At 42.9% G+C, this 11,854-nt stretch overlaps 1 protein-coding gene across 2 annotated transcripts in view; it reads right to left on the bottom strand.

Moving 5' to 3' along the window:
• Positions 1 to 1,398: 1,398 nt before the first annotated feature.
• The window catches only part of Usp8 (ubiquitin specific peptidase 8), a 49,431-nt gene continuing 38,975 nt past the window's right edge, over positions 1,399 to 11,854 (bottom strand). For both annotated transcript variants that reach the window (XM_052183509.1, XM_052183510.1), the window contains exons 14-19: positions 10,845 to 11,057; positions 9,390 to 9,600; positions 6,182 to 6,418; positions 5,149 to 5,291; positions 2,482 to 2,614; positions 1,399 to 2,317 (exon numbers count right to left, since the gene is read on the bottom strand). In XM_052183509.1, coding sequence (XP_052039469.1) covers positions 2,132 to 2,317; positions 2,482 to 2,614; positions 5,149 to 5,291; positions 6,182 to 6,418; positions 9,390 to 9,600; positions 10,845 to 11,057 — 1,123 coding nt within the window. In that variant the 3' untranslated portion in view covers positions 1,399 to 2,131. The remainder of the gene's footprint in view (positions 2,318 to 2,481; positions 2,615 to 5,148; positions 5,292 to 6,181; positions 6,419 to 9,389; positions 9,601 to 10,844; positions 11,058 to 11,854) is intronic.

Raw genomic sequence — 11,854 nt, 5'->3', positions numbered from 1 at the left:
CGACTCCAAAGCAGTATGAGCTGCTGCACTGCTCTCGGCTGCCTTCCAGCACTGAGGCCCCAGTGCTGCGGACAGCACGCTTTAGCTGGAGGTGACCTGAAAGCCTGCACTCAAGGACGCCCTCATAGCATCCCAAGATGCTGTGAAAGCTGCCAAGGGAGGAAGCAGTCCTGTTAGCTGCGACACGTATGAACCACAATGAACAGCACGGAAGATAGCCCAAATGGTGCAACGGCAGCACTTATGTCTTGGGGACAACTAACAGCTGTCTAACTGGACTTAAACCGTTCAACGTGAGGGAATCCATGCCTGCTAAACAGACTGTAAAATCTAGTCAACTACCCACGGCTGGGGAGGTGACAGACCCTAGAGACTACTGCTGCCAGCACGATTCCCAACTCGTAAGCATCTATCACCATGTGTAGGTCCTAATCCCGTATTAAAGCAGCTCTGTGCAGCAGATGAAGGCCATCACTAATCAAAGTACAGACAACTATGTGGTGCTTGGCTCCAAATGATAGGTCTACAACACAATCACTACACCTCTAGCTCAGAGGACATCTGGAAGAGGGGCAGAGCATCTGCTATGAGACAGTCTTCTGTACAGGATAAGGATTCTGCATACACAATCCCAACAATGTGGTCACCTCAATAAGGCCTGCCTAGTGACACCACCAGTTGACATGCCAGCATGGATGAGCATAACCTCACAAGGTGTCATCCCCAATGAATAGCTACAAGCAATTAATGGCTGAGAGAGGGGGATCAGTCTTCTCCAGGGAAGAGAACACTAAACCCAATCTCAAGTGGTTAGCTCTAAAACCATACAAGTAACAGCAAATGGACTCGGCAGGTTGGGTTTGTATCTATGTATGTATGAGTGTGTGTGTGCAGCATAAGAGGTCACGGAGTTTAGAGACATGAGAGAAATGAAAGAATAGGGTAAAAATGATCTAAAAAAATACTGTCACAGTATGGAAGCCTACAAACAAAGCAACCCCTCTGATACCCATTGTATAGTTTTCCTGTTGCTGTCTCTAAGAAAGGTAGCGCTCCCTTACTTCCCTGCTCTAGAAAGATCAGCACAGCAGGCTCCTTAGTGCAGTGTGCACATTACAAACACAGCTACTCGGGACTCTTCCTGATTCTTCTACAGATTTCCAACAGACATCTGGGGATCACTTACTGACTTCCAGCTCTGAGATCTGAATACCACATGTGGAGAGAGTGGAATCAAGTCCTAATTTACAGAATAAGTAAGCAAAGCCGGAGTGAGTGTAGGGAATAAAAGCAGCAGAGGCAGGCGGGCAATCCGTGAGCTCCAGGACAGCCAGGATGTGACACCCAGGGAGATCCTGTCTCAAAACACTTAGGGAAAAAAAGAAGACAGAACAGGTACAAGGTTTCAAATGATTTTTTTTCTTCATTAAGATTTTAATGTAGATGTAAATGAATTATTTTTAAAAAATTAAAGTTTCCATTTTTTTAGAATAAAGATTTAGTGCACAAATACAGCCGGAAGCCAACAGAAAAATAGTTTTGCCCTGTCATTTCCCTAAGAAAGCATTGCAGCTACCTAGAAGAGGCCAAAAGAAAAAGAAAAAAATCCTTTCTAGGCTCTCACAGAAGGTATGTTAAACTATGTACAGCAATCTGATGTGCAACAGTGCAATAAATATGTACATATACATTCCTATCTGACTTAGGTCATTCTAGAGTATTCATAGTGGACCGAGCTGGGTCTAGAAGTAAGAAGAGGCTAGAGCAGTGAGTAGGAAAATGGAGGTTACGGTGGTTTGGTACCAATAGGATAATAAATGTCTGACTAATGAATTATTTTAACTTTGGGGCAGACTCAAAAAGTTGTTTTGAAATAAATGATTCCTGTAAGGGATGCATACTATGATAGTTGTTAAATGTCAGGTTGTTTCTTTCTCTTTCTCTCTCTCTCTCTCTCTCTCTCTCTCTTCTTTGATAAACAGCACTGACCTGAATTATATGGTGCTAGTAACACAGTCCCCAGTGTTCTGGAATCCTTCTACAGAGCAGCTGCAGCGATCCGTTATCTTTGTAAGCATTAGATATGCGGCTGCAATTTGGAAACATCAATATGCTGACAACCTACACCTCTTTATGTGGCTACATCAGTTATGCGTGGTCCCAGGGAAGTATAAAAGAGGATATAAGCTGCTGATGACCTCACAGAAGACACAGAGATATCCGAAACTTCATGGTCATCAAACTTAAACCAGCGCTGCCTCGCTGCGTTTTTACAGTAGGCTGTATAGTGGCCTCCATCCAGCCCGCCATAGTGGTTCTGTACCAAACAAGACAAAACAAACTCAATTATTCCTTAGCATGGAAAAAAATGTGCCAGTTATTTCCAGTTTGGGCTATTCTCACTCTCCTATGAGGTAAGGAGATGCTGGAGCCTCCTATCTTATTAGTTTGCTTTAAAAACATCTTCAACATGATACTTACTGAAACAGAAAATAAGTTATATTTCTTCAAACTGTTTTTTGGACCAATCACATACTGTGACAGGTCTAGATTCTCCAATGGGAAATCCACGGACGTCTGCAGCTTCTGCTTCCACCTGCCATCATAGGAAAATCTGCAGGACAAGCATCACAGCAATTAGGCTGACAGAGAAAGACAAAAATGAGATTGCACTATTTAGCGTGGATTTTAGGAAGCCCTTAGAGTTTACTTCAGATCTGAGGGCCTGTAAGAGGCAAAACCCACGTAGGAGTGGAAGGAGAGAAGAGCCTCTGCAGAGGCTCCATGTGCGGCTGACAAGTCTGCCTGCACTCGGCCACACACAGCAAAGTGATTTCAGTAAGGCCTGTTGTGGTTAGCAGGGAAGATACGTTTCATTTTATTTTACAAAGAGAAGGAGATGTAAGTTAGAGAGCAAAACGCCAAAATCCAACCTCAATTATTCTTTACAGTGTCAAGGGTCAAACCCAGGGCATCATACACACCCAATGCTTCAGTGATGAACTGCTCCTCAACAACTCAGTAGTCTAGACAGTTGCCTTAGAGCTTCCAGAAATCATGTTTAATACTAACTACAACTTTTAACAGAACAATTCTATGCTTTACGCCTTCTTTCTATATTGCCGTATATACTACAACAATGCTCAAAAGTGAAGAAGACAAACTTGTCAAGACTAAACTATAGAAAACTGCACAAAGTTAAAAATGATAGAAGCAATTGGCTATGAATCTCCAGTAACTCAAAACAAAAATATGCTTCTCAAAAGATGAAACTTTAGGGCTTTTATGTTTTGTTTTGTTTTTTTAAAGCTAATCCAGGCTGGGCGTGGTGGTGTGTACCTGTAACCTCAGCATCAAGGGAGTCCAGGGAAGACAGGGCCATGGCTGGCCTATGGTATACGGGAAAAAGAGCCTAGCTGTGCCATCTAACTTCCCAAGTGGATGTCCCGAGGAGTGAGAACAGAGACACATTGCAGCTCTCCCTGCTGTGTTGTCTGCTGGGTGGGACCCTGTCCTTCCACTTGGTGCTTCTCACCATGAGGAGAAAGGACTCAACCTCTGAACCTGTAAGCCAACCTCGATTAAATGTTGTCCTTGTAAGAGTTGCCATGGGGGCTGGAGAGATGGCTCAGCGGCTAAGAGCACGGCCTGCTCTTCCAAAGGTCCTGAGTTCAAATCCCAGCACCCACATGGTGGCACACAGCCATCTGTAAAGAGATCTAATGCCCTCCTATGATGTCTGATAATGTACTTACATATAATAAATAAATAAATAAATATTAAAAAAAAAAAAAGAGTTGCCATGGTCATGGTGTCTGTTCACAGCAATAGAAACCCTAACTAAGAATTTCCAGACAATGCTTGCACCTAAGCACAGGCAGCATTCACATATTTTTATCTTAAAGTTAGACTTTAAAACTGTGGCTTCTTAGCTGGGCGGTGGTGGCGCACACCTTTAATCCCAGCACTTGGGAGGCAGAGACAGGTGGATTTCTGAGTTCGAGGCCAGCCTGGTTTACAGAGTGAGTTCCAGGACAGCCAGGGCTACACAGAGAAACCCTGTCTCAGGGGAAAAAATTGTGGCTTCTTTTTTTCCCCACTTAAAAAATGTACTTTAGCCGGGCGGTGGTGGTGCACGCCTGTAATCCCAGTACTCTGGGAGGCAGAGACAGGTGGATTTCTAAGTTCGAGGCCAGCCTGGTCTACCCGAGTGAGTTCCAGGACAGCCAGGGCTATACAGAGAAACCCTGTCTCGAAAAAACAAAATCCAAAAATCAAAAAAAAAAAAAAAATGTACTTTGGGCTGGTGAGATGGCTCAGCAGGCTCAAACAGCTGTGTGCAGTCCCAATGACCCAAGTTTAATTTCTAGATCTCAGAAGGGGGCAGGATTCGCTGACTCCCAAGAGCTGGCCTCTGCCTGTCACACATGAGCTAAGGAACATATGCCCTGAACTCTCACACTTTTGTTTTTAAAAGCATGACTTTACATTTTAACGTTTTTGACACCAGGCCTCATGAAGCCGGGGCTGGCTTTAAATTCTTGATCATCCTGCTTTCATTTCTCAGGAGCTTGGAATTATATGTGCCACCATGTTACACATAAACTAATTTTGCTATAGTTTGTAATTTCAATGTTAGTTAAAAACCACTTTATCATTTTATGTGTACGGATACTTTGCCTGCATGTGTATATGTGCACCACGCATGTGCCTGGTGGTCACAGATGACAGAAGAGGACATTAGATCTGCTGTTGTGACCTGCATGTGGGTGCTGGGAATAGAACCTGGGCCCTCTGCCAGAGTCAGTTCTCTCAACCACTGAATCATTTCTCCAGCAACTGAATGTTAATTTTTATTTATTCATCTGTGTTAAAATTATACTGTAACATTTTCCACTTGATGTTATTTAAAATTTTGTTATCTGAAATGCCATTATTTCCATTAATCTTTTTCCTCCATTTATTCTGTAAGGAAACAGAACCACACGGAATGCACATAAAGCCACGGTACAGTTATTCCGCTGTCATGTCTGCCTTACTCATTTGCTGGAGAATATTCCTTAGGTTTCCTTTAAGAGACAGTCTGTAAATTATGTAGCCGTGACAATTCCTCCATCAAATGCTACTGCACAGGCAGAGAGATCTTACCGTTTCAGGTGTACTAACAGCACAGGAGGCAACTTCCAGATTTCTATTTTCTTTAGAGAATCCCGCCGAGCTCGACAGTGGCTGCAGTAAAATCTGTTGTTATCTGTAAGCTTTTCTTCTTTGGAAAATAATCTAAGGCAGTCCTGGTGGGGGAAAAAAAGCACAAATACTCAGCGATTCACTTCTTAATGAAGTGCCTTAAGGAAGCCCTCTCCTGTAGGAATGCTGAGACACTTATGGGCACCTCAGTAAGGTGGGGAAGGAACACGTGAGGAGAGATGCGAACTGTGCTGCAGGGTGTGGTGAGGAATGGGGATGGGGTGCAGAGGGTCAGCACAGCACACACAAGACCTCTGTCCTGAGTCTGCTGGATTATGGTGGACTTCCTGGAGGAAGTAAAGACTGAAGGTATCAACACAAGCTATTCTATTAGTTACACTGCTAGTGTGTAGAAATCAACGTGTCTGATCCCAAGTAAGAGCATAAAAAAAAGCACATCTGCATTAACATCAAATACAATTTCCTGAGTTAGCTTTCAAACTGTGTTTAAAATACAAGCGTTTTAGTTGGCTGTGTGATGAAATGCATGCACAACGCTCTGGCTCAGCCTCCTTCCTAGCTCCTAATTACACGCAGGGACATACCCCTCTCCTCAGCACTGCTGGGTCCCGGCTAGTCTGAGCTGCTGGCAAGACCCATTTCAAAACCTCAAGGGCTAGCTATAGCTGGAGAGAGGGCTCAGCAGTTAAGAGCACTGGCTCTTACTGAGCAGAAGGGTTCAATTCCCAGCACCCACATGGCAGTTTGCAGCCACCAACTCTAGTTCCAGAGAATATGATACCCATTTCTGGCTTCTGTGGGTACTGCATGCAGTTGGTGCACAGACATGCTGGCAAAACACGTGAACACATAAAACAGTAACAGAACCCCACAAGGGCTAGGAGGGTAGCTCACATATTTTCCTGTCAGGATGAGGCACACTTCTATGCACACAAAATTAGCATTTTAATAACACGTTTTCTCTTAAACTTACCTGTAAAGTACATTTACTTGTGGATGCTAGTGGCAAAGACAAATACATGAAAGCCTCGAATGTCCGAGACTTCTTGTGACAGGTGAGGCACTGCACTGTGGATTTGAACTGACCCTGAAAGAGCGCAACGATAATGGACTCGTTGAGCTGCTTGTGCTTCTGCCAGGCATGTTCTGCCGCCTTAAAGTCATCGAGGTGGTCATTGTTCTCTTCCTTATGCCTCTTCCGATTGTCAGCCTGGGGTGAGGACAATTAAATGCTGTTAGTATCTAAGGGTGTGCTGTTGACAGTTAAAGGTGAAATTCAAGGAATAACACTAAAGATCTTTTTTGGTTTTTTTGTTTTGTTTTGTTTTGTTTTGTTTGAGACAGGGTTTCTCTGTGTAGCCCTGGCTGTCCTAGAACTCACTCTGTAGACCAGGCAGGCCTTGAACTCAGAAATCTGCCTGCCTCTGCCTCCCAAGTGCTGGGATTACAGGTGTGCGCCACCACTGCCTCTCTCTAACATCTTTTCTTTTTTATTTAAAGTGTGTAAGACTGTAGACTGTAGACAACCCTGATAGTCTGTGGACTGACCCTGAGTCAGGGAGGCTCAGCTCTGTTTCAGGAGCAAAGCTGTGATTGCAGTGTGGTGTTGACCATGGAGACTCTGAGAACAAATGACTGCTGACTGCCCAGCCATGGATGGAACATACGCGTCACCCTCTAGGCTCACAGAGGAAGAGTGGAAGGAAGGGGAGGGGAGAGAGGTATGCACGGCACAACTGTTTAGACTTAAAACTCAACAGCAGTTGTGATTACACATACCAGAAACATGGAAGGGAAAGGGGCTCATGGTCTCCACACCTCCCCTGAGGACTGACACAGTTAATGACTGATTGATACTGATGATTGATGCTGCTGCTGCTGATTGAATTACAAGAAAAAAGAAGTATGAAGGAAGAAGGGAAACTAGCCAGAGTTGAGGGGAGGGCAAGGAGAGTAAGGGAGGTAGACAGGCTTAAAATGTATTAGGAGCCTGCATGAGCATGTCCTAAGTACATTATCGTATCATTACACATAATGTTATATAAATTATTACATTATACATGATGTATATATGTATACATTGTGTATACAATACACATAAAACACTATATTATATATAATACATATTCTGTATATAAAATATACATAATTATGTTTTAAGTCCATGCCATTTTTTAAAAGTTGACGAGTTTGGCTTAAAAAACTTTTTGTTTTTGTTTTTTTGGATTTTTTTGTTTTTTTGGAGACAGGGTTTCTCTGTATAGCCCTGGCTGTCCTGGAACTCACTCTGTAGACCAGGCTGGCCTCGAACTCAGAAATCCGACTGCCTCTGCCTCCCAGAGTGCTGGGATTACAGGCGTGCGCCACCACCGCCCGGCTTAAAAAACTTTTTACATCAAATGTCCATGTGTTTGTTTGTGTGTGTGTGTGTGTGTGTACGATATATGTAAGGCACATGTGTCAAGATGCACGAGGAGCTCAGAGGACGGCTCTGTGCAGCTGGTTCTCTCCTGCATCTTTTACTCAGACTCAGGTTTTGAGGCTCAAACTCAGGTCACCAGGCTTGGCTTTGCCAGTGCTTTTACATCAGCTGGGGCATCTTGCTAGCCTCAAAAGCAGGGAATGAAATGTCATGTAAGGAGGAATTAGGGTTAAAATTGTGTGTGTGTGTGTGTGTGTGCGCGCGCGTGTGCATGTGCGCGCGCGCGTGTGTGCGTGTGTGTGTGTGTGTGTGTGTGTGTGTGTGTGGTGTCTATATACAATCCTTGAGAAAAATCTTATGTAGCCCAGGCTGTCTCTGAAGTAACTAACACTCTCCCTGCCTCAGTTTCCTGAGTACTGTGATCTTAGGTGTGAGCCACCACAACAGCTTGACTTTTTATACTTATGTTCAGCTGGGAAGCTTGACCTTAAAGGCTTTCTGAAGCTGAAGACATGGCTCAGCAGTTAAGAGCACTGACTGGTTTTCTGAAGGTCCTGAGTTCAAATCCCAGCAACCACATGGTAGCTCACAACCATCTGTAACGAGCTCTGACGCTCTCTTCTGGAGTGTCTGAAGACATCTACAGTGTACTCACATATAATAAATAAATAAATCTTGAGAGAGAGAGAAAAAGAGAGAGAAAGAGAGAGAGAGAGAGGGAGGGAGGGAGGAAGGGAGGGAGGGAAGGAGAGAGAGAGAGAAGCTATACTGCTTTAATAAAAGCTATGTGCATGCACCACTTGCTTACATGGAGCAATTCTTATTTTGTAAGATAAGTTTTAGAACACTAGAGTAGCACACACACAACACGAATATGCAATAATATATGAATTACAAAGATGTTCAGATTATGATTAATAAAACCATGGCTTTGCTTTCGTAAACAAGAGCGTCACAAGAACACCTCCAATAGCTATTTTACCATTTGTTAATTTTTTTTAAGATTTATTTATTTATTACACATACAAAATTCTGCAGCATGTATGCCTGCAGGCTAGAAGAGGGCACTAGATGTCATTATCGATGGTTGTGAGCCACCAAGTGGTTGCTGGGAATTGAACTCAGGACCTCTGCAAGAGCAGACAATGCTCTTAACCACTGAGCCATCTCTCCAGCCTTTACCATTTGTTAATCTGCAACACTTCCTATTAATACATGAGTAAATAACCACACACTACTTTTAAAAGCTATGACGCACGTTCCTAATCTGATAATCTAAAACATGGAATGTAGCCACAAGAGGAAAATTGTACTCCATGAGAAAAAAAGGATCAATAAAAAACATTTATTCAAAAGTTGTAAAAAAAAAAAAAACTCACTTTAAGGACATGTATATACAAAAATAAAAATAAAGTTTATGTTGAGTCTAAGATTCCAGTCCCAACATGTCCCATTCTATTTAATAACTGTAAACATTCAGTTTTGTTCTAGGGAGCTTAGCAGACTCCACAGCACACACATATATTCACATACAGCACTAGCACCCAGAACACACACACACAGCACCTATAACACACACTCAGCATACCTACACTCAGCACATACACACGTGTGCACATGCGCGTACACACACACACACACACACACAGACCACAGTCCACCCTTCTTACAGTCACTGTATCTGAGTAAGGACCACTGTGAACAGACATTTGAACTCTGAAGGTGGAAGGGAGCAGAACCGAGGAGACCCCACTTTTACCTTATTTAGGTCCTCGTGGAGGCCATCCATGAGGAACAGAAGCAGCTCTTGTGAATCCTGCTGGCTGGAGCCTGCAAACTGGTCATTAATTTTACCGATAGTGACTTTAAAGTCTTTTGGACTGATATATCTATACTGTCCTGTCCACAGAGCTTTCATGATTATACCAAATTCTTCTGCCACTTCACCTTTATGCCCCAACAAATTTGACCTGTGCAAGTAAAGTTATGGAAAATAAAGGAAAAAAAGTTATAGTGGGGTCTTGATGTCAGCACAAAACCACACACATAACACAGGAATCACTCACCTGCAGGCTTGAACCAAACACTTCTGAACCTTACTTTGCTATGGTCCTCCAACTCATTTTTTTTTAAAGATTTATTTTATTTATACAAGTACATCAGATCCCACTACAGATGGTTGTGAGCCACCATGTGGTTGCTGCGAATTGAACTCAGGACCTCTGGAAGAGCAATCAGTGCTCTTAGCCACTAAGCCATCTCTCCAGCCTCCAACTCACTTTCTTACCCTGGCTGCAAGTCCTGCTCCTCATGCACATCAACAGGCTGCAGTCAAAGATGGAAGTTGTAACCCTGATAGTATGCCTGCCATCTTTGTCCTTTATGACCAGATCTGGATAACTACCCCGTATTCTTACAGATAAAGATCATTTCTCTTTTACTAATTTGACTGCTCTGAAGTTGAGTGGAAACTGAATACGTCCCTCCAAAATTTAGGTATTGCACATAGACTAGGAACAGGCCTTAAGGGGCTGAAGAGATAGATAACTCTGTGTTATTTAGAAGGAACTGTTTCTCTTGGAGAATACCCAGGTTTGATTCCTAGCACCCAGATGGTGGCTCACAATTGTCCATAACTCCAGTTCTGGGGATCTGATACTCATTCTGGACGCCTCAAGCTGCTATACTCACACATGCACATTCTTCTAAAGATACAATGAAAAAACAAAAATGAAAATGACCTGAAGAGGCCATGCCTTGGCCTTGGGATTGGGTCTGCTGAAAAGGGCACAATGGAGGGCTGGCTCGCCCTGGGCCCTTCTGCCTCGGCTACACTGGGAGAGCACATGGCCCTGATGAGATACTGGCATGTTCATCCTGAACTGTCTTTACAACTATGGGAAAATAAGCTCAGCAGGTAACGTGTTCACGGTGTGAGCTGACAACATGACGTAATCCTGGAGTCTACACTGGAGAGAGCCAATTCCTGCAAGCTATCCTCTGACCTTCACGCTTGTATTTGTGCTCTAGTTTGTACAAAGCCACACTCAAGATACACACATTTTCAAAAAATCAAAATTGTTTTATATGAACAAACAAAAATAATTACCTAGTCTTGTATGTTATAACCATACAAAACAGAGGTGAGGAACATAGAAACTACGGTTAAATATCCTTTTCACTAGTGTACTGCAGAAGTGAAATGTTCCTTTACCTGTTGATATCATCCTGGTAGCAGTTTCGGTTGAAATAATCAGCTAAATGTGGAGCATTACACAGGCACTGCAATATTGAGTTCATGTAACAAGTATTTCCTAAATTACGAAGTCCAGTAAGAGCTGGTCCAGATCCTCCAAACACAGGATTGAGGTTCCGAATCTGAGAAGCAGAAAGCCTCGAGATCTCAGCTTTAGGGTAACATGGTGGCCTAAGAAAGAAAGAAAGAACAAGATGCCTTATGCAGAGCATCTCAAGCTGAATCCACACTGAAGATGGCAGATAGCTAGAGCAGCTGCACCAGATGAAATCTTGTCCACAGTCCACAGTCCACAGGCTAAACTGCTGTGTTCTCTAAGACATTTAGCAATTAGCTTGGCTGTGATCCAGGATCCTACAATGGAATGCATGCCTACCACTTCTCCAGAGTTCTTGATTCTAGAGGTGGCCTGAGACAGGTCCCCTAGCTTCCACAGACTCAGCTACTGCCCAATGGGAAAAAGCTCTTTCAAACTTTTCCAAGTGGCCCAGAGACATTAGCATCATGAAATACTCTAAACTCAACCAGAATGTTATATTATTAAATATAATAAAGTCATGTGTAATTATAAATTACACAATTCTAGAAGGATAATATATAGTATTCTCATATGTAGATCCCAACTGCTAAACCAAATAGTATATTTAAGTGGCATTAGGGTGAGTAGAAAGAAACCCATCAGTCAGGAAAAAAGAAACTAAGGAAATGAGGTGGGGAGAGATATAGGACTTGAGACATAGATTCCTGAGGTAGAAGGAAGCGGTGAGGACGCTGGGAGTTTGGGGTGAGGTGGGGAGGGTAGGACAGTGTCTGAACTGAGTGTGTGCAGACATTTTTCTTGTAACTATTTCCTCAATACTATAGTTGCACAACATTTACATTGTAGTAGGTATTAAATATTTAAAAAATAAAGAGGCAGATATTTATGTTCTTGCAAATAAATTATACATAAATAAAAGTATATACTA

The sequence above is a fragment of the Apodemus sylvaticus genome, chromosome 5 (assembly GCF_947179515.1).
Source record: "Apodemus sylvaticus chromosome 5, mApoSyl1.1, whole genome shotgun sequence".
Lineage (NCBI taxonomy): Eukaryota > Metazoa > Chordata > Mammalia > Rodentia > Muridae > Apodemus > Apodemus sylvaticus.
This window is presented reverse-complemented; position numbering and strand designations above follow the sequence as displayed.